The sequence below is a fragment of the Grammomys surdaster genome, unplaced genomic scaffold (genome assembly GCF_004785775.1).
Source record: "Grammomys surdaster isolate TR1022 unplaced genomic scaffold, NIH_TR_1.0 126013, whole genome shotgun sequence".
NCBI lineage: Eukaryota > Metazoa > Chordata > Mammalia > Rodentia > Muridae > Grammomys > Grammomys surdaster.
Window position 1 is genome coordinate 3362287 of NW_021620828.1, and position 22494 is coordinate 3384780.

The 22494-nt window shown below is 47.6% G+C and overlaps 1 protein-coding gene across 1 annotated transcript in view; it reads left to right on the top strand.

Annotated features, from left to right (window-relative positions):
* Cracr2a (calcium release activated channel regulator 2A) overlaps positions 1-22494 on the top strand; it is an 88198-nt gene that overhangs the window by 16302 nt on the left and 49402 nt on the right. Inside the window, exons 2-5 of the mRNA XM_028754489.1 lie at positions 6218-6460; positions 9515-9626; positions 10785-10968; positions 13629-13775. Coding sequence (XP_028610322.1) covers positions 6218-6460; positions 9515-9626; positions 10785-10968; positions 13629-13775 — 686 coding nt within the window. The remainder of the gene's footprint in view (positions 1-6217; positions 6461-9514; positions 9627-10784; positions 10969-13628; positions 13776-22494) is intronic.

Consider the following 22494-nt stretch of genomic DNA (forward strand, 5'->3'; position numbering starts at 1 on the left):
AGAGAGAGAGAGAGAGAGAGAGAGAGAGAGAGAGAGAGAGAGAGAGATATCAAGATTTTTAAAGAGGACACAGGTTTAAACCCACAGTCTGCCACTACCCATTTGGATGATCTCCACGACAGCCGACTTTTCTTAAACATTCGATTATACCTTCTGATCCAAGTTAGGTCAATGAGAGCTGCCTGGCATCTGGTGTTAGTCACTGTGAACTACACGGCAGAAGAAGAAACAGCCCCTGCAAGTTGCCCTGTTACTTATGCCATGTGCCATGACACATACCTGCTATCCTCTACTTCACAGATAGATGATAGATAGATAGGGAGAGGTAAATGACCCAAGCCAGAGTTAAATTGTGTGGAGAATTATTGGGGAGCAGCTTCATTTGGGGGTAGCTCCTTGGGGGGTTTCATCATACACACATGTGGCTCTCATCACATCCTCTACCCCCCTATGTGTGTCTCATTCCCTTGCTACAGTGGAAGATCACCAAGGAAACAGTGCTTCTAAATTCCTCTCTCCATCTTCCATGGTGCAGGCCTGGTTTGATGATATTTGCATGGCTCGGGAGAGAGATGTGATGACTTCCTTCAGAAACAGTTGGGATATCACAAGAGAAAACAGAGGCTCTGAGAACTCAGACCCAGGACTGAAGGCATAGGGCTGAACAAAGGTCACTGAAGGTCAGAAGCTTGGAAAGGAAGATTTGGAGCTGAGAGAATCTGGGAGCATGGGTTCCACAGAAAATATGTAAAATGTACCTGAGTGTTGAGGCAGAGGAGTTATCCTGGCATGGAGCTCGAGGACCCCAGCCTGAGAGGGATCTTTACATGGGGGTGCTTTGGAGAGGGAAGGAGCCCAGGAGAGCCCCAGTAAGAGGGAACGGAGCAGGCAACAAAAGGGAAGAAAGGAAAGTAAGAACTGGGACAAAGTTCCGGTCTTTGGTCCTGTTAGGTGTTTGGGAGTATAACTCACAACTCTGCCTTACCCCCGTGGAGACAAGGGGTCTGGCCCTCACACACAGGTCAGTCACTGACTGAAAGCTATTTAGAACTGTTGAGGAAACTTAAGGCACTCTTGGCTCTGTCTCTATGGACCACATATCTCTAGTAGCCTGAGTCTGGTTTATAAGAAGCACAGGTTCAGGCAGTGAGAGCACCCAGGAACCCAGCAATAGTGCACACATGTTTCAGGGTACCTGAGTTGAGCATCAATCCATTATTATTGGTGTGGGACCTTAACCTTTCTCAGCTCCACCACGCTGTTGTAAATCCCTGTGAAGCCATGATCGTATGCGTGGTCTTCGTCTGTGAAGCAGAGAGCGTGTGCCTTTTCTTGCTTACATCAGAGCATGTTTACAAAATCAAAAGGTGGCATGTGTAGAACCCTGCTGACAAGATGTTATGCAAAGACAGAAGCTGAGTGCACCTTTCCCTCGTCGACCTGGAGTCTACATTAGCACTCAGGCCTCTCCGAGCTCCTGTCTTGCAGGCATCAGCTCTGACAGCCTTTGAAAAGAGCTTGTTCACATTAGGAAGAAAGCAACCACTCTTCTAATGTTGATAAATTTTGCAGCAGTTTCTTTAATATATACCAGCCGCCTTGAAACACATCTAATTAAGCAGCAGATAGCTTACTGGGACTGCATTTGGCTTTGATGTGCTCATCAGCATTGGGGAGGAGGTATTAGGAAGCTAGTCATAATAGGACTTAGCTCTTATAAAATGCCTTTTATCTTCAAAGTGGTTTACAACCACTAATTATTACAGGAATTAGGGTGAATAGCAGCCATCTTGGTAAGACCTGAAGCCATTAGCAAGGGCCTTTAATGTATTTTATAATAGATCAGGGGGAGCGCACAGGGGGTGTTTAAGAACAGCTGTCCGAACCTGGAAGAATTATTTTATAGAGGTAAGACAGCTGTTCCCTGTCTCCCTGGAGGCTAGAACATGGAAATTGGACTTAATTTGAGGAGAAAGGATGCTGACTGGAGGATTGCACAAAGCTACAGCAGCTTGCCTGGGGGAAGATGGTCTTTATCAAAGGCACACACCTGACCCTCACAGGGGCTTGTCCCTTCCCGGTGGTGGTGGTCTGAGGTCACTGCACCGTGTTCTGTCCAGCTGGAGAGTCTGTGTTACTTAATCAATCTTGAATTCTTTTTGTATCTTCATATGTTTGCTCTCTTTTCCTCTTTAGTTAGGGGATGGAGAGCAAGCAGATAAAGATACATATCTGTCTGTCTATCATTTATCTCTCTCTATGTATCTCACTTACATACAGATATATATGTACAGATACACACACACACACACACACACACACACACAAATATATATGTTCGGGAGGTTTAGGAAGCACAGCCCTGCTGGAGGAGATCCATCACTTTGAGATTGACAAACCTTCCCCACTTCTGGTTTTCTCTCTCAGCTGTGTGCTTGCTTGCAGTTTAAGATCTGAGCTCTCAGCTTCTGGCTCTGGCTGCCATGCCCGCCTCTTGCTACTGTGCCTCCCCACCGTGATGGATTCTTATCCCTCTGAGATTGTAAGTGAAAATGAACTCCCCCGTCTGTAAGTTGCCTTGGTCATGACATTTCATCCCAGCAACAGAACGGTTATTATTGATACGACATTACACATACATATATGTATATGTATAGATATACATATATATGTTTGCCTTTTGGAAGGAAATACAATTGAGGAGGAGGAAGCCAGTTTGATTTCAACAACAATAATAGTAATGATACCAGCTACTTCTGGTCATGTAGTAGCATAGAGATAGCTGTGGAGGACACTGATGAAAGATCAGCTTGTGGAGTCCTCCAGACAAACTCAAGCCCATGTGTAGGCAATCTCTTCTCTCTCTTTGAGGGTAGTTTTTCTTCCCAGCTCTGCCTGCCCCGTCTCCTGCATTTTACAGATGTGAAAAGAGACCATGAAGATGCCACCTAACTCATTGACTGTCATACAGCTAGGCAGCAATGGAGGCAGGACCTAGGGCAGCTTGGCTCTTCCCACTCCGCTGTGTCACCTCCCAGAAGCTCAAGTGTGATGACCACTTCACACTTCATTCTCTCCCTAGCAAAAGAGCAGGGTGTGTGTGTGGTGTGGTGTGTCATCTGGCAAGAGTTGCCCACCTTCAGACCTGCCAACTCTGAGGCTGTCATTGGGAAATTGGGGTCCCACTGCACGTGAGATTCTCCTCCTCCTGAAACCTGGATACTTCAGGAGATTTGAATGGCTCTCAGGGATACTCTGGGCTTTGATCTCCTAGCTGCTTGCTACAGAAGGGCTTCCAGAGGAATCAGTGTGATTTAGTGGCTGCCTTCAAGTTGGCAGCAGGTAAAGTGTTGAGAGAAATATCAGCTGAAGCCAGATTAGGGAAGACATTCACTTTAACCCCTCAGGAGAGATTTAGGTTTGATCTACAAACTTTCTGATTGCACACATAAGCTGCTAAAATTACTCTGGGTAACTGGGAAATCTTCCTAGAAATGTTCAAGGATTGGATAATTTTCATCTGCATGTGACGTGTTTACAGGGAATTATTCTGGAGGAAAAGAATGGTTTGGAAACTCAGCTGCAGGCAGGTACAAAGTATGTTCTGCTGAGGGAATCAACTCAGTGATAGGGTGTGCTTAGTTAGCATGGGCAAGGCCCTGGGTTTGGTCTCTAGCCAGGAAGAAAGAAAGAAGAGAGGGAGAGAGAGAGAGAAGAGGAAGGGAGGCTGGAAGAGAGGGTGGAATTTAGCCTATCTTTGTTGTAACTGTATTGTCTCTTGGTCTAATAAAAAAAGTCTTTCAATTTAAAAAATGTATTAGTTTTGTGTGCACGTGTGTGTGTGTACACATGCCACTGTATGAGTGTGGAGGTCAGAGGACAGGTTTGTGGAGTCGGTGTTCCCCTGTCACCTTTACTTGGGCTCAGGGACTTGAACTCCAGTCATCAGACTCACCTGGCAAGTGCATTTACCTATTGAGCTCCCTCACCAACTCCTCCAACGGAAAATCGGGAAGACAAGAACCCTGTCTATCCCCAAGGCTAATGCTTCCTTGGGCTCCATCCGTGCGGGAGATAGCTGAGCTCAGGACAGGGTTACGCTTTGCTTCTGTTATTGAGTCCCCCCATTGCCCTTGGAAAACCCACATAAACTGTGCAGGGGCTTCAGGGGAGGGGAGAGAAGGCTGGATGCCAGTAGATACGTGGCCATCTGCGGAACCTCAGCCCTGCTTCTGTGTGCTTAGGGCAGTGGTTCTCTACCTGTGGGTCACGATCCCTTTGGGGGGGTCATATATCAGATATCCTGCATATCAGATATTCAATACAATTCATAACAGTAGCAAGATTAGTTATGAAGTAACAATACAATCATTTTATGGTTTGGGGTTGCTACATTATGAGGAGCTGTATTAAAGAGTCACAGCATTAGGAAGGTTGAGAACCACTGGGTTAGGGACTGCACATTCTGGAAGTTTCCACAGGGAAATTGTTTAATTTTCACCTGCTTTTTTGTTCTTTTTGACAGAATTGAATGTCAAAGGAAGACTCAGGGTTTTCAGTTAAATACAATAGACTAGTGGGGGCGTGGCTAGTGGTCCACAGCACCAGCTGCTTTGTCAGAGGACCCACATTTGGCTCTCAGTGCTCACATGGCCCCTCACAACCATCTGTAACTTCAGTTTCAGGGAATCCAGTGCCCTCTTCTGGCCTCTATGGGTACTGCACACATGTAGTGTACAGACAGACAAGGCAACCATACACATAAGATTATATATACATATATGCACACAGTAGACTAGGCTGTATTATTTAGGCCGGAGGAGACAGAAGAAGGCTGTGGCCCCAACAGAACAATAATTTCTCATTTTCTTCCCCTCTTTCTTCTCAATACACTCACTGAGTTATTGACATACAGTAAGCTACATGCCTTTGAAGTCTGTACCTTGATAAGTTTTGACATAGCTGTGTGCATATACATACCTACATACTCATACATATATACATACATACATGCATGCATACATGCGTGTGCGTGTGTGTGTGTGTGTATATGCACATGAATGAAATCGGTGTTCCATATGTGGGGGATCTCCATCCAGCTAAACCTGGGAAGTATTGAAGAATAGGTGTTTGCTGCATAGGTGTGAACTTTTCTCATTGTTTTCCCTCCAGACGATGCAGTGTAAGGACTGTTAGCCTAACACTTACACTGTAACAGGTATTATAAGCCATGTCTACATGGCATACGGTAGGATACATGTGTGGTGATACACATCTGTGATCCCAGCACATGGGAGACCGAGGCAGGAGAATTCCGAATATGAGGTCAACTTGGGTTACACTGTGAGGCCCTGTCTCTAAGTAAATGTGTGGTACTGTACATATATATTTTGTATAAATACAACCCCATTTTATACAAGAACCTTGAGCTCTCAGAGAGTTTTGGGTACAGTGAGGAATCCGGGGCAATGGTTCAGGGATACTGAGAGACCATTGTGGATCAAGGAATAAGTAAATGAATCTGAGTCTGCCATGGATTCAGATGTCACTCTCATGAAGTGAAGGCCATGATCGTATTCGTCTGTCCCCTTGCCTGTTTCTTACCCCTCCACACCCTACAACATCTTCCTATTATGGCTGCCTCCATTTTCCATAAACGTGATCAAGTGCAGTCATAAAGTTGGACAACAAGTATAAACAAGTTTATGTAAGTGGAAGTGTGTGGCGTGTATTCTTCCTCGGTTTCCTGTGTTTGTGTGATTATTTTGAAATGTATCCCTGCTTGTTACTCAAGATCCAGTTCATGCCCTAGTTGTGCTTCTGTTGTATTTACACACTACAATTTGTGTATCCATCTGTCTCCTCCGTGTTGTGTGTGGTTTTTAGGTTCAGAGTTTGTAGGGCGTCCTGTTAGCCTGCCTCCTTGTCTATCCATCCGTCTCCTTCAGTGTTGCGGGTGTTTTTAAGCCTGCCTCTTTTCAGTCTCCATGTGTTTCTTCCCTTCGCTCTGAATTCTCTCATTTGATGGACTGGCTGATCTATCAGCTTTCACTGCAGATCACACTGATCCTGAGCGCTGATAACTAGGAGTTGGTTGCTAAGAGATGTCAGGACATGCCAGCGACCAGCTCTGCACCTCGATTTTCTCCCCTCCTGCTCTTTTTCTGTCCTGCTCCACCATCATCACACTCTTCTGTTTCCCGTCTCCCCTGGTCAGGTTCTGAAAATAACAAAGAAATCTACAGGTCTGATGGCCACCCCCAATGGAAGAGAGGACTCCAGCTGCCAGATACCTGGTCACGGGAAGCAGGGAAGTGGAACCTTTGTGGAGAAGCTGGACCACACAGAGAGGCTGGAGGCGGAGGTGCCAGACCAAAGTGTCATGTGGACGAAAGCACAAGAATTCTTCCAGACCTGTGATTCCGAGGGCAAGGGCTTCATTGCCAGGACAGATATGCAGGTGAGAGGGTTCTCCACCAGTTGCTGTGCATGGGCTACCTGAAAGGAGTGAGTAGCCTCTTCCCAGAAAAGATCTCCCCATCTTTGCTCTGGAGGGGTTGTCAGTACAGACTGTGTGGGGAGCCTGGTGTCTGTTCATTTCTTGCTCAGCCCATGCCCTCCGTTGGATTCTTTGCCTTCCCTGACTCTGTGACACCCTAAGACCTGGTGACAGTAACATGATGGACTAAGTATAACACAGGTGGCTGGGGCTCAGATGATAGAGTGCTTGTCTAGCTAGCATTCATGAGGCCCCAGCTTTAATCTCTAACACCACGTAAACCTACCTAAATGAGTGTGGCGACACATGCCTGTAAACTCAGCTACCTAGGAGATTGAGGCAGAAGAACTTTTGGTTCAGAGCAGTGGGTAACTCAGTGAGATCTTGGCTCAGAAATAAAATTAGAAGGGTTCTGGGGATGTAGATCAGTATTAGAGCATTTGCCCACCATCTCTAAGCCCATGGGTTCAAATACTTCAAAATTGCAAAAGTATGAAACTACAAAAAAAGTCACTTATGAAATGACTTTTCAACTTTATGTAATTTCTTGTGTGTCAGTGTGACTCTTTGATCATTTCCCAGCCCCTTTAAAGTGGAAAAAAAATTATTATTTCTCTGGCCGTACAAAACTAGGCAATGACCAGGTTTGGCATTAGGAGTGGCATGCACTGGACACTCCTACCTTGTTCCCCCACCCTCTCAGCTGCTCCCGAGAGTGAAATGGTTCATTCCCAGAGGTTGATAAGGCCTGATCCATACCGAGCAATCTACTAAAGCCAAGCACATGACAGCACACCATGGGACAGACAGGTGTGGCCTCAGCTCGCCCAGGGATGCTCAGAATAGCTGATCCAAAGCACAGGCAAAAACCAGGTATGATCAGACAGCTGTGGGTGTCCAAAGGGTGTGTGCACATCTGGCCTTGAAGACATCTCTGCTCTAGCTTCTTTTCCAATGTGAGTGTCACTTGGGCATGTGGGAAACTGTGTGACCGTGTGCTTCAGGACAATGGCGGAGCCTGAGTCTGACCAATCCTCCGTGGGTTCACACTACTGACAAAACTTGGTCTCATGCCTGTGTGCTCTTTGTATATAGGTGTAGCAGGTAGAAGGCAGCTTTGAGGGTCCTGCTGACCTTGGTGTTTCCTTCCTCATCTTTCCAGCTTAAGTATAAAGGAAACTATCACTTTTCTGCCAGATCCAGCAAGCTGAAGCTGACTGGAGAAGGAAGAAATCTAATCCCAAAGAAAGCACTGGGATCCAGTTGTTGGGAGCTAGGGAAATTTCATCCCACCTCCAGGGGGGATGTCTTTCATTTCTAATGGAGCGGATATGCACCCTGCTTGCAAAATCAACGCTCCCCTACCCTGAATTCTCCACTCCCACCCCCACCCCCCGTGGTTCTTGCCACAGCTGCTATGCAGCTGAGCTTCCAGAGTCTTTGCACACACTTCCCTCTCCTTCCTTTCTTGAGAAACCCATTCATATTTAATTCAGTTCTTCCAAATGGCTTTCCCATCAGCCTCTCTTCCCACTTGGTAATGTGTCCTAAATGCCGACATTAGTGCACAGCCAAATGAGGCTTTATGGCTCATCAGCTAAAAGATCATGAGCCCAGTGCTCCCTGCAGGTGTGTCACAGGCTGTCACACCTGCAGATTCCGAGCGACCACATGTGCGTCCACTTTCCTTCCTACAAAGTCCTGTGCATGCTGTGCATGTCTGTCACTTGCGCAGGGGTAGCTTGTGCTGCTGGCCCTCGGGTTCCTGGGGAAGGAGGCAAGCCAGCTGAGAGGTAACAAGTCTCTTGGGGATCCTCACTTGGAGATGGATTGTTAGGTACAGGAGGACTCTTGCTTTGGCCTGGGGCCATTTCACGCCAGACAGACAGAAGCCAGAGGGAAGTGTCAACAGCTCAGCTACCTCATCCCTCATGCTGTCAGTGAGTGCAGGCTTTAAACCCCCAAGGCCCTCCCAGGTGACCTACCTCCACCAGCTGGATCCTACAACCCCCTAAAACAGCATCATTACCTGAAGGACCAAGGGTTTAATCCTCATGAGTGTGTGGGAGACATTTCACATTCAAATCAGAGCCAACAGGGGCAATTGTGGGACACTGTGGGGGGGGGGGGAACAAAACATGTCTATAACTACTTATAAGAGTAGTGCTGGGGCCTTCATTAAGGAAGACCTACACATTGAGGAGCCAACATGGCTCAGGAAAGAGGGTACACAAAGGAAAAGACCAGGAAGCAGTGCCACCAACCTGGCCTGTCATGGTGGCTCTGTGAACCTGTATCTCCCTGTCTCTGTCCTTTCCTACTACTTTTTAATTTGGGGGGTGGGGTGGAGAGGTTACCAGGGGTCAAACCTGGGTCCTTGTGCATGCTATGAACATTCTTTACCGTTCAACTATATCCTCAGCCATGTCTTTACTTTTTATTTTGAAACAGTCTCAGCAAGTTACCCAGACTGGCCTTGAACTTGGGATCCTCCTACCTCAACCTCTCTAGTGGCTAGGATTCCAGCCCTGTGCCACCAGGCCTTACCCACCCTCCTACTTTGCTGGAGTGGTTTTCAGATGCCAGGTTTTGTGTCTGAGCCTTCTCATCTATGGTCTCACGTAGCTTCAGGACATCGCATCCTCTAGGCATTTACCTGGAGCTAGTCAGTCCTGGATAGCACTGGTCCTTGACAGTGCCCAGGGTGCCTGTTTTGAAGTCAGAGCTGGGTTTGACTTTTTGGCCATATGACCCTGGAGCTGACAATTTGCCTTTAAACTTCATCTTTAAAATCGGAATAGTAGTATCTCCCTCAAGGGGGTATTATGAGAATAAAATGCTAACAGATACACACACGCATAGGCTTCTTTATAAATCACATAGAAAATTGTTGGGTGCATTAGTTGGCTCCCAACAAGGGATCTCTGCACCAGTATGGTAAGGAAGAGGATACAGCAAGGTGTAGGCCCCCGCGACCATCAACATGTGGACAGATGCAGTCTGGATTGTTTTCAGAGGCTACATAAGGAGTTGCCCCTAAGTCTGGAAGAACTGGAAGATGTGTTTGATGCTCTGGATGCTGACGGCAATGGCTTTCTGACCCCAGAAGAGTTCACCACTGGATTTAGTAAGTTCTGGTGGGTGCTGGGGACCCAGGGCTGGGAGTCTCTCTGCAGCTGTGTAATGTGGCTTCCTGTTCCCTTCAACATGTTTGGACGGTCTCCAGAGCTTTACTGATTTCCCTTTGTAGGTGCAGAGCCCAAGGATTGTGGGGGGAGTAGATTATTGGGCTCTTCTCGTGTGCCCACCTTGACTGTTTGTACCATGGGATCCCCTGTGCCCATGGACTGTCTCTGCTAGAGCTCCCACATGGGAGCTCAGACAGGGTTGGCATCAGCAGTAATCCGTGTCAGGATTTTCAGCCCCTTTCCTGCTTTGAGAGACAAAATAAGAAAGCAAAAGTGTGCGTTAACTGGACAGTGCAGCGTAAGTCCTGCTGGGTTGTTTTGAGTTTAGAGTCTCTTGCGTTTAGAGGCAGCAACTGTCAGAGAAATTTCTAGGTTTGAATAGCACTGTCATTGTCAAGGTCACAAGCAGGAAGGAGAACTAAGGCCTGAGCACGTGCTAACGAATACAGAGCCTACTCTCAGATGAGGTGAACCAGTAGGCTAATTTTCCCATCTATCTGCCACCTGTAAAGGACGGTGTGATTTCCTTAAACATATCAGATGCCTTTCCTGACCCTTCCCTGGAACTTGCTCTTGACTTGAGGGGATAGGGCAGGTTGCTGTTGTGCCAGCCAGCGTCAATACAGAGAAAGTTGCCTGTACGGGCGAGGTGGCATTGTTAATGGGGATGCCAAGGCGGGCTGCTGGCAAGTATTGAAGGGAACGGCCTTTCTGCTTATCACAGAAGCAGAAAAGACACGCTCTTCTTCTCCTTTTATTGTTATTCTTTGATAGTAGTAATGGTTGAGCCCAGGGCCCTGCTTATGTTAGGCAAGTGCTCTACCACTGAGCTACATCCTCCAAAGATACATGCTCGACTTCCTTTACAGAGATTGATTAAGGAGCCATCTTACTTCCCAGCCACAGTCTCCAGGCTCGGACATCTCTATCAGAATGCAAATCAAAGAACACAAACTGCAGACTCAGTGTCCATGCTATAGAGGGAACCCCGTTTGCTTCTCCAGGGCAAACCTCGATTAAATCCCATAAAAGGAGGAAGCCAGGTCCTCCCTGGGCTGAGGATGTCTCACTTATGTCCTTGCTCTCTACTGTCCTAGGTCACTTCTTCTTCAGTCAGAACAGCCAAAGAGAGGAGGATGCTGACCAGCAGGCGGGCCGGCTCCAAGAGGAGAAAGTGTATCAGTCGAGAGGGGAGGAGGGTGTGGGAGACGTGGACCAAGATGAGGAAGATCAGTTTCAGATGCTGATGGACAGACTTGGAGCCCAGAAAGTTCTGGAAGAGTAAGTCACACTGAGCACCACACTGTCCTACTCACTGTCTCCCATGCTCTCCACTGTCCTCACTTCCTGCTGTTCATTCTCCTCATCTCCGACCTTGAATCTGCTTACCCTGTAAAGGATGCCCCTCATCGGAGGCGGCTTGGATGTGTGGTCATGAAAGATGGTGTCTTAGGTTTTCTATTGGCATGAAGAGACATGATAACCATGGAAACTCACACAAAGAAAAATAATACTTAATTGGGGTGGCTTACAGTTCAGAGGTTAGTCCGTCATTGTCATTGCCGGAAACATGGTGGTATGCAGGCAGACATGACACCGGAGAAGGAGCTGAGAGTTCTACATCTCCATCCATAGGAGGAGAACTGGCTTGAGCTTCTGAGACCTAAAAGCCCACTCCCTGGTCACGTACCTCCTCTAACAAAGCCACACCTCCTAATAGTACCTAGTAGTACCACTCTATGTGAGCCTATGGGGGCCATTTTCCCCAAACTCCAACAAGTGAGAATGGTTTAATGATTGAAGAGTCAAAGGGGTCAAGGTTGAAAGTGATCCTGCAAGATCATCAGAGAAGAACCTTGACCACAACACAGTTAAGAACAGCTGGCAAGAGAATATGTCAGGGAAGAAGGAGCCAGGCCAAGATCCCGGAGAGGGTCTGCTGGTGGAGGAGGTTAGTGGATAGGAAGTGAAACTTGCCACCAGCAGCAGGGCAGGAATAGCAGCTATGAATAGGCCCAGGACAATGCTCAGGATAGAGATGGGAGAGACAGTCAGTCACTGGGAAAGCTCATTAGTCACACTTGTGACTCAGCTTCACTGAGGACAAGAGTCCAGAGCCAGATACCACTGCCAGGGACTCCATGAAGCCTCCTGCTGCAAGAAGAGAAGGGAGAAGGGAGTGCCAAGAACAGGCCACTGTCAGAAATGGCAGGGACTGTCAGCCACTTTCTTGAAGGGGTCTCAGGTCAGTGCTCACTGGATGTCACAGTGAGGGACATGACAAATGCCTGTGTTGAACTAAGATAATTTGTCTGGAAGATGGCTTCTAGAATAGCATGCGAAGACCAACACAGAAGCTGGCAAGGTCCCCATCTTCACTAATGTGGGCTCACCCTGCAGCCTGGGGGACCTGTTCATTACAGAACCACAGACAAGCACAGCAGGTTGGAATGGCTTCCAAGCGGTCTATTGCTCAACAGAGGGTTGTGGGTTTTTTTCTAGAAGCAGAGAGATGGACTGGTTGACCGCCTTGTACCTCTCTAACCTATACTGCTTGGTGGTTCCACAAGGGGTAGCTTCCAGAAGTGGGCATCCAGACCCACAGCTTTTCTTGGGAGATCTGGTGGAATGATTTTGCCAATTAGCGAGCTATGACATTTCGTCGAGAGTTGAAAGACTTGACCTGTCTCTGTTACTTTTCTGTTGCTGTGGCCTGATAAAAACAGCTAAAGGGAAGGGAGATTGATTTTGCCTGAAAGTTTTCAGGCTATCATGGCCAGGAAGGCATGGATGGAGGACTGATGAATAGATGAGATGGGTAATCGATTGGATGGCCTCAATGAATAGGTAGATGTTTGAATGGGCTAGAAGCAAGAAAGGTTGTAAAGGAAAGAAAGGGGGAGAAAGAGGGGGGAGGAGAGGGGGAAGGAGGGGAAGGAAGTGAGTGGATTCTGCCAGCAGTGGTTGCTTCTGTTGGGTGCAAGAGAGTCATGTCTATGCCATGAGGAAGGGCAATATTGGCATGACCTGACACAACATCACTTCTGAGCAAAGCTTCTGAAATACAGTGTTTACAATGACCAGAATTTTCTTCTTTACTGAGGGAGTCCCTGGCCTTGCCCTCTGATCATATTGCCTGTAGGATTTAGTGTAGGGGTGAGTGAGTCAGATTTGTGTTTGACGTACTTCAGTTATGTCTGTAGACTTTCGAGCGTGACTCTCCATTCTCCTCTCAGTGACAAAGGTCATTATGGCCTGACTCTCTGTTGCTCCTGTAGGTGTGGGTTCTGGGTGATTCTCGTGACCTGTCACTTTGTACCTGCACACCCCTGAGTCTGGCTTGCCACTGTCTGCGTCTCCGCGTCCTTCAGACTCTCCCTTTCCCTTCCTTTCCCTCCCGCCAGTCCTCCCAGTGCCACCAGGCTCCAGTGGAGTGCTGCTGCATATTTGCCTCCCTTCCCAGCATCGAGAAGCACATTCTACCATCCATAAAACAGCATGTCTAACATACCTCAACAGTGATATCCTCCCAGAGGCGACCATCTCTCTCCAGCATCTCAGTGTTGGCCCTCCCCAAGTGCCTCCAAACTCCTGGCAGTATTGAGATGCTGGCAAGTGCGTTGCCATGCGTGCAAGTCCAATAGGAGCATCACAGAGGAAGGAAGCAGCAGACTGAGAGATCGGCACAGGAGTCAGGCTGCTGGCGCACTCTGGCATAGTACCAGGGAACGTTCCTAGCATGCTGCGTCTACCTCCCAGGTTATAGTGGGGATAAAGGGAGACCGTCAGTATGCAGAAAACACTCTGGGCCATAAACTCCAGTGATCTAAGGTGGTGACAATGATGTTTCCAGCTGTCTGCTCCCTCATCTGGAACCCCCATGTTTCCTCCAGGAGTCTCACTTACCCACTCCCTGTTAATGGTTCTCCCTTCCCTGACAGTGAAAGTGACGTCAGGCAGCTGTGGCTGCAACTGAAGAAGGATGAGCCTCACCTGCTGTCCAACTTCGAAGACCTCCTCACCACAATCTTCGCTCAGCTCCAAGAAGCCCATGAGCAGAAGAATGAACTGGAGTGTGCCCTCAGGAAGTAGGTGTCCATCTCCGCCCATGTGGGCCGTGCGCTCTCTCCTGTCTTTTCTGTAGGTTCACTATAGTATGCTTCTTTGTCATGATGTCCCAAAGGGGGTCAGAGCACTATGACTGGCATGGTATAGCATGGAACTACTTCTCAGTCCCAGCTCACCCTTATTAAGCACCTTCTGTTTGCTAGAAGCTATTCTAAATACTTTATGTACATTAGCTCGTTTGATGGGGATGCTCAAATATTACCCACATTTACAGATGAGAAATAAGGTTCGGAAAGTAACATGCCTAAGAACACACAGCTTGTAAGTGTCAGAGACAGAATTCAGAGGTAGTTAACCTAGAGCCTTGGACAGGAAGGGAGAACAGCCTGCCTGCCTGTACACAGTTAAGCCCTAGCGTTATGGGCTTCTCTCAATTCCCAGCATCCCTCGCTTTGTAGAAGTCCTATGTCTGTAAGGGCCATCCTGCCCAGTGTAGCCTCCCCTCTTGGTAGCCTCTTTGCTGCTATGGTGTATCAGAAGACAGAGCCACGACTCCTAAGGAACTGCTGCCAATCTGGACCAATGTCCACATGGGCAAATAGATCAGATCAGAAGCAGCCTGTGGAGGTGGAGCTCCTCCAATGAACTAGCCTTTGCTCAGGGTGCTGCCCTGGCTTCTCCTGGTCATCTTACATGTATTTACACAGTGAGCTGGTATTTGGGAATGTGGACTTGTCTGTGGTGTGATAAAGGGTGGTCAGTCACCCTAAGGAGAGGCTGAAACCCAAGGCAAGAGCAGTCAGATCTGGAATGTTCCCTCATAAAACACCTCATGCCCCCTGCATGCTCGTGTTCAGGCCCAGACTGGCTCACATTTTCTGTGACTCCCCAGTGAGCTGTCTCTCTTTCTGGGCAGTTCTGCAGAGTGCCTGTCCAGTGACATGCTTCTTTCCAGAGTTACAAGTCCATGGGCCCCTTGTTTGAGTGTATGTTACTGGGTAGATTGGAGTCTACATACTATGCCACACTTTTTTATCTTGTGCCTTCCCAATCTAACTCTCAAAATAACCACCAAAGAAGAACTATGTGTAGGGAAAACATTAGAACTCTGCCTGCTTTGTTGAGTTTAAGTCATGCAGAAGGATACCCAGTGGCCAGAAGATTGTTAATAGCATTTTAGGGCAGCCCACAAAGTGTGAAGGAAGGAAGGGATGGGAAGGAAACTTAGAATCAGACAGAAAGCAGCTTGGATCTTGGTTCTGACACTTGTTAACTAGCTGTGCAACATACACCAAGTTGCTTAACATCTCTGAACCTCAGCTTCCTTATCTGCAAGGAATGTGGTATAGTATCCATCTAACAAGAGTTGGAGGTGCCAGTGGAATCACACTTGTGTCTAAACACCATGAATGTCAAAAAAATATAACTGTCAGTCACCATATCTTGGTCAGTTTGGGAATTTGTCTGACTGAAGGAGAAAGTGAAGTGTATTCCAGATGCCGCATCGTGAGTCTGTATCTTGATGCCATGCCATGAGCACTGTGTGTAAACCTCAGAAGCTGGGGCTGGGAGTCAGGACATCTGGGGTGAGTCCTTCGGGGATTGGCAACCGGCTGGCTCTGTTACCCTGCTGGAATCTCTTGGCCTCTTTGAGCCTCTGTTTTCACATCTGGAAACTGGGGAATAAGGATTAGTTTCCCCTCCTTTCCCCAACACCGATGGCTTGGTTCAGTGGAGCCAAAGCAAAGACAGGAAGGCGGTCTTTCTACCTGAATGGAGAGGCCGCTGGCCTGCCTGGCTTGTGCTCACAGACATAAGCATCTGTTGACCCCACACCTGCAAAGGAAGGCAATCCCTGCCACACCTCGGAGCTTTGTAACCTCAAGTCCATCTGAGAGTGGCCTCAGGAAATACTCAGACTCTAATTTAGTAATTATGTTTAACATTCTTGAGGTGAGAGTCAAGGCCACTCTTGGCTGCATGTTCAAAACCATCCCATCCCTTCTGGGCCTTCCTCTGTCCATAGACCTGCTGGCTGAGACTGTTCATGGCCAGCACTGCAGGGTGGTGCTGTGTGCTCTCTGCCAGTCTCATCCAATGGGACTGCCCCTCTGACTGCAGAACCAGACTGGCAGGTAGTAGGGAGTAGAACACCCACACAGGAAAGAGGAAGAACTAGAGTTCTTACTCTCTGGCCATGTACAAGCTGTGTGACTCCAAGCTACTTGCTTTCCCTCTCTGTGCATGGACTGTTTGTTGACAACATATGTGAACGGGGAGAGTGTTTCTTTCAAACCCTTTGTGAGTGTGACCTACCAGAAAGAAGAAATGCTTTTCGTTGCAGTCTTTGCACACTGATTTATATATACAACTGAAAGCTAAGTTTCTATAAGCTAGCTCATGCTTATGTTTCATGGGACAATGAGATTTTCTATTAGAGGCTTATAAAAGTCTCATTTATTCTATTAAAAGATTTGGTCACGCCTTGTCAGTAGGCCAGATGGTCTATAAGGTACCATGTGCTCCATAACCCTGGCAGCTCAGAAAGCAAATGAGAAACTGGAAATGGGGTGTTGAGCTCTTAAATGGTCTCTCTGCAAATAACACACAAGGTGAGGCTTCACGTTTGTCAGGTGAGGAGGCAGCCAAGCTGCAGGGAAGGAAGTAGGCTCAGAGAGAAAGGCTTTAGACTGCAGGATGGAAGCAGAGCATCCTGGGAATGGTGTGTCCTGCTGAGCTGCCAGAGTCTCCAGCTCTGCCAGAGTCCCTCTCAGGACAGGTGTGACACTTGTCACAGAGGCTGGAAGTGGCAGGAACAAGTCTTGGCTGCTGTGTGACCCCTGTGTGTTACCACTGGGCGACATTTAATTAGGGCTTCCTCTGTTCCAGGCTCTGAGTTAGTTGCCATCTCTAAGGAGTGGACATGTGGTCACTCTGACCAGGCAGATTCAGAAGAAATCTGCCCACCGCTGAGCAGGAAGCCCCGACTGGAGCTCTGGGCAGGGTGGCCACAGACAGACAGTGTCTGCTGCTTCTCTCTGCAGGCTACACAGCTTGCTTCTTCCTCCTGTGGGACCCAGAGAAAATGGAGGGTTGACTTCCAAGGGAATGTGGGTGTGGTCTTCCTTTGGTTGGTTGAGGCACGCACTCTGCTCCCTGTTCTCAGCTCCCTGGGCTGGACTGGGAACCTTGGGCTGCAGGTTTGCTGCAGTAAGTGGGAAAAGCCCTTGCCACCTCATGTCCGTTCCCAGGTGGTGGGAGGGAGAGGATGCCCCTGAAAGACGGATAGCTGGAAAACCATTGACATCTTGACATCACAGACCAAGCCCAGAGTGTGCTGGGAGTGTCAGAAAGAGCTGGGGCCTGCCTCCCCTTGTTGCCATGGATATAGTTGAACTAAGAGGAGACATATCTGAGAGCATTGATCTCTTTCTACTGTGTTTGCATGTCCATTGGGAAGTAGCCTCAGTCCCACAAGGCCAGGTGAAAAACAAAGCCAAATGCAAGAGCCCAGGGCCTCTGCCCAGTGTTCAGTGAGAACTGCTCCCTCTGGGCCTCGCTTCTCTCTGAGGATGTGGGTGTTCCTCAGTACCTCGCTGCTCTCTCTCTCTCTCTCTCTCTCTCTCTCTCTCTCTCTCTCTTTCTCTCCTCCCCCTCCCTCCCCCACCCTGTGCATGTGAGCATCTGCTAGAATGCATGTGAGCTATGCATGCTAGCTTAAGGGGTATATCAGTTACCTGCCAAAAAGCAGTTGACTTAGGGAGGGAGGAAGGACTGTTTTTGGCTCACAGTTGGAGGGTGTACAGTCCATTGCTGGGAAAGAATGGCTGAGGATGTCTCTGAGGAAGTGTGATGGCTTATTCACGTCTCAGTAGATCAGGAAGCCGGCACGTGCACGCACACAAGCACGCACGCACGCACGCACGCACACACACATGTGCACACAAGCAGGCACTCACATGTATGGAATGGAGAGGCTAGAGAGAGAGAGAGAGAGAGAGAGAGTGCTAAAACAAGTGAGACGATAATCCAAGACTCACTTTTCTACCATTTCCCCTGAGACCTCACCTCCTAAAGGACCTTCAGTGCTAGTAGTAGCTGGGGATCAAGGTTTCAAACCCATAAGCCTGTAGAGAAATTTTATACCCACACCATAGCAGGAGCTATAGACTGTTACATGTGTGGAAGACTTTCCAACTGCCAGAATTAGGAAGATTTTGCTATGGAAAGGGTACCCGGCACTCATCATTTTCTGGAAACAAAAAAGAAGCTGGCAGTGTCTGAGTGGCGTGGGGTGATGGAGTTACGTGCCTTGCTTGGATTCACATTGAGGTTGTAAACCATAATGACGCCAGGCTCCCACCTCGGACGGGTTCAGCTCACTCGACTGTGTGTAAGAGTTGGATGTCTGGGTTTTTTTATTTTCTTTTAAAAACTGGGGTGAAAATATGTCATGTTTTGCTTGCAGAGGGCCTGAAGCTTCAGGCTGAAGATCAGAGCCCAGCAAGGCTGACCTGTCAGCCTGGCTCAGACTCCATTCCTAGAGTCCCATGGCCCAGAAATACTTGCCTGGCTTCCTGATCTGTGTTTATAGAAGACCACACTCGTCTTTGATGGGCTCCGTGTCTGCCTCAGTTCCTCATCTGCCCAGACTCAATCTTGCCCATTTAAAGCCATTGGTAGTTTCTGTGTGCCATTTGTCCTTTAATTATAGCCCCACACAGCCAGTATTCAAGCCTTTCCTGCCCAGAGCGGCTTCCTTCGACTTCAGAAAAGGGACATGACAGGGACAGCTTATTACACAGCAGGACAGACATCCTGTTGGAGCATCCATCAGTCATCACCTAGTTACCGTATTCCCTGGCACGGAGCTCTAGAAACAGGGAAACTAGCTGGGGAGGGAAGGCATCGTGTCCTTGGCCTTGACTCCGAATAGAATAACAAAGTGTTTTGTACGTGGCAGGTGTCCCTTACATGCCGCACGTGCTCCCTGCCTTCTGGAGGGCCTCAGCTGGTGACTGTCAAATGATGGCTTGTGTTGGAATCTGCAGAGAACATACAGTGAATCACAAGTCCCCAAATCCTCCCCCAGAGGGGTATAAACCTGCAAGTCTCTGGGATGGCCCTGGGAATGAGGGTGCCAGGTGGCTGTGAGACAGATAGACTGCAGACCACACTTTGAGACATGCTACTCCAGTTTTTTCTTCCAGAGGGCATACACACACACACACACACACACACACACACATACACACACACACGTGCTCACGTGCCAAAAAAAAAAGATCTGTCTGAATCCATGCAACTCAGGATAGCTTTATCATTCCATGCCCCCCAGAGACTGCTAGCTTCTTTTTGTTAACCCACAAGAGCTGTATTCCAGGATCCCCTTCTAATCTGCAGCTTTGGTCATGTGCATAGGTTGAGGCAGGGGATTCTTGGTGATGCCCAGGTTAACCAAATGCATGAGTTTTATGGGCATAATATGATCTGAGGCAGCGATACATTGTTGGCATTTCTTGGTGAGCAAAGTGCCTGTGCTCTATGCTGACCACAACTGCAATTTGAAAACCTGACCCTTGAAAAGTGGCTTGCCTTTGGGGATGGAAGAATGCTACAGGGGTGGTTTATACAGGTAGCAGAATCAGTAAGAAGATATCCGTCTATCTTAAAGTGCACTGTCAATCTCACCTCTTCACAGAACTTTCTTACTCTTACAGTTTCCTTTCATTCATCTGTACTCTAATACACTCAGAGAGTCCAACCTCAAAGAGCCATGAAACAAAACAAAACAAAACAAAACAAAACAAAAAAATTGTAACCAGATTTTTTTTGTTTGCTGTCCAGAGACTGCAGTTGCCAGACAAAGACAGTAGGGGGCAGTGGTGAGTCTCCAGTCACAAAGCTGGCTGTAGCCGGACATGCTTCCTTTTTATTTTTTTCCTTAAGAGTTCTCCAGCTGAAGGCCCTCATGCTGTGGTGGGGGTTGGGGAGCTATATGGGGAGGGTCATCAAGACGTTGTTTAGTCTTTGGATGGTTTTGTACACCCTTGCCAAGAAGAATGGCTACTCTTGGACTAAATGGCTTCAGAGACCTTCCCAGAGCCCTGAGACCCTCCAGAGAAGGCTGAGGAGAGAGCACAGGAGCACAGTAGTCTGACCTGTTTTGACATGGCTGTGTCTGTGGCAAGAGCTTGGCTGGGCATGCTGCTAACTGGACCCCCCATGGTGCCAAGTGCCAAAGCTTTCTTTCACGTGGCACCATCATCCCCAAGGTGCAAAGCACTCTGTGAAGGTTAATTAATTTTCACAGCCCCCGTGGGAGGCTGGCAAGGTAAGTTATTGCTAACTGCATCTCACCTTTGAGTTTTTGCAAATGATCTTAGAAAAGTCTGCCAGCCTAAGCCTGGAGCTTACTCTAGAGTTTCTCCACTGTTCCTTTCTTCTCAGATTTCTTCCTTAGCACTCATTTGCCTAATAGCACAATGCACACACAGAGAGAGGAATACACATGCTCATACACACAGACATACATACATAAAAACACAGACACAGAGAAACACACGTGCAATGCACTCAAACACAGGGAGATACAGTCATGTACACATACACACTTATTCTCTCTCTCTCTTACACACACACACACACACACACACACACACACACACACCACCCATGGTAATCTTCCAGGAGGGAGTATTTGCCACAGTCAGACATCTCAGGTGATATGTTCCCCTCTGACTTAGAATTGGGATTTCCGTCCTGGCTTCCGCACGACTCATTCATGCAGATCCATCACTGCCCTTGCAGTATGTAAGAGTGACTCCCCTTCCCTGTTGAAAATCTGTCTTTCCTAGGCTCAGGCAGGAAATTCTCCCACCCTGCCCACCAGCAGAACAGGTAGTTCCCTCCACTTTTTTTCAGGCTGGGACTCTAAGGTCACAAAGACTGCCCATGGAGCCAGAGCCCATGGAGAGACTGTGAGACTTCTTTCATGTTGCATAGCCTCTTCTTTCTGGCCTGTCCTCTCTGTGCCAGTGTGGGTTTGGACTTGGTGTTCTAAGATGCTGTGTCCCTAGGGTACAGAGTGAGTTTCGATCTAAATTGTTCTACCCATAGCAACAATGTGAGAAAGGCTTAGTCGGTGCCGTGATGTCATACTGTCGTAGATGATGTGACTCTGCATATTTACTCTTTCGGCTGAGCCCCTTCATCTCTTGTCACCTCCCCAACGCATCCTCTTTCACCCCATGTGTGTTGACATGTGGTTCCCCAGTTTCTACTTGTCCCTGGTTGATGTTTAAAGAATCTGTGGAGTAATGACTCTCAAAATGGTGGCCCCAGAGACTTTATTTAACTAGAATTTATTAACTGCGTTGCATCTAATGCCTGTTCTAGATAGTTCCACAGGCAACTTTTAAAACCTCGCTAACGATTAACTGTAACAACTTCGTTCTGATTTTTCAGATGTATTAACTTGGAGATTACTGGTGTGATGTGACTTGGCCAAAGCCAGAAAACTTAAATGTCAGAGCTAGACCTCCTAGGTGTTGGTCTAATGAACTATAAAGCAAGCCCAGCTGTCTCAGCAATTGGGTTCTCGCCTGAGCTATTGTGGTGCCTTCCACAGCACTGCCCAGCCATTGCAGGGAGTCTGAGGAAGGATACATGTTAGTGCTCGTGGTTGCTGCTGCCTCTGGATGGCTACCTCACCGTATACCTGTCCTTCTGCCTCAGTGAGAACTCCTTCCTCCTTCCCTGTGTGCTCTATCTGCCTCTTCTCTGTCTCTCCCTTCTCCTGCAGCTTACATTACTACCACCAGGAAGCAGAGAACAGGATAATTAGGCATCCCTGGGGGTTGGGTATAGCAGGACTGTCTTAGGAATGGCTGGCAGAAGGGTGCTTGGCTAGTTAAGCCCTCATATTCCTAGTAGCTCTGAAACATAAATAAAAGAAGGTATAAAGGATTACTTTACAGCAATGTAAAATTCCATCCAGAAACAAGATTCACTTCTTGGGAGGGTGAAGTAGGCGGATAGTCATGAGCATGAGGCCAGCCTGGGCTACAGAGCAAGACCGTCTCAAAACAAACAAATCATGCATGAGTGGGGTGCATATGCAAAAATGTACACGTGCATGCAGGAGCCCCCAAAGATTCTAAATATATAAATCCTTATGTACCAAATAACACAGCAGTAATGAATACAAGAAGAAACTTTCAGAAAAACAAAGAAAATTAGATTTTAAAAAATAGACTTTTTAAAGCTGAAAACACTTCAGATTTTGACACGCTAGTCAGAAATGCATTAAAGGCAAGCAGTATTTAAAAGGCGGGAAGCACTTCAAACCATGGAGCAGCAGGTTGAAGAAATGAATGTAATTTCATGTACCTTAAAGGGGGAATATGTATTCTTCTCATGGAAGTTATAAAAAGTTAATAATGTTTTTGGCTACAGATAAAAGGTTAATAGATTCCAAACAGTAAACACTTTTACGATGTATTCTATAACACCTAAGACAAGAAATAAAAAGTTAGCATATCTTAAATAAAACATTCTTGGAGGGTTAGGGTGTAGCTTGATAGTAAGGTACTTATCCAGAATGTACAATAACCTGGGCTTAGCTCCCTAATAATCAACAGGTGCACACACCCACAGAGACACACACAGACACACACAGAGACACACACATACACACAGACACACACACAGACACACACAGAGATACATACATACACA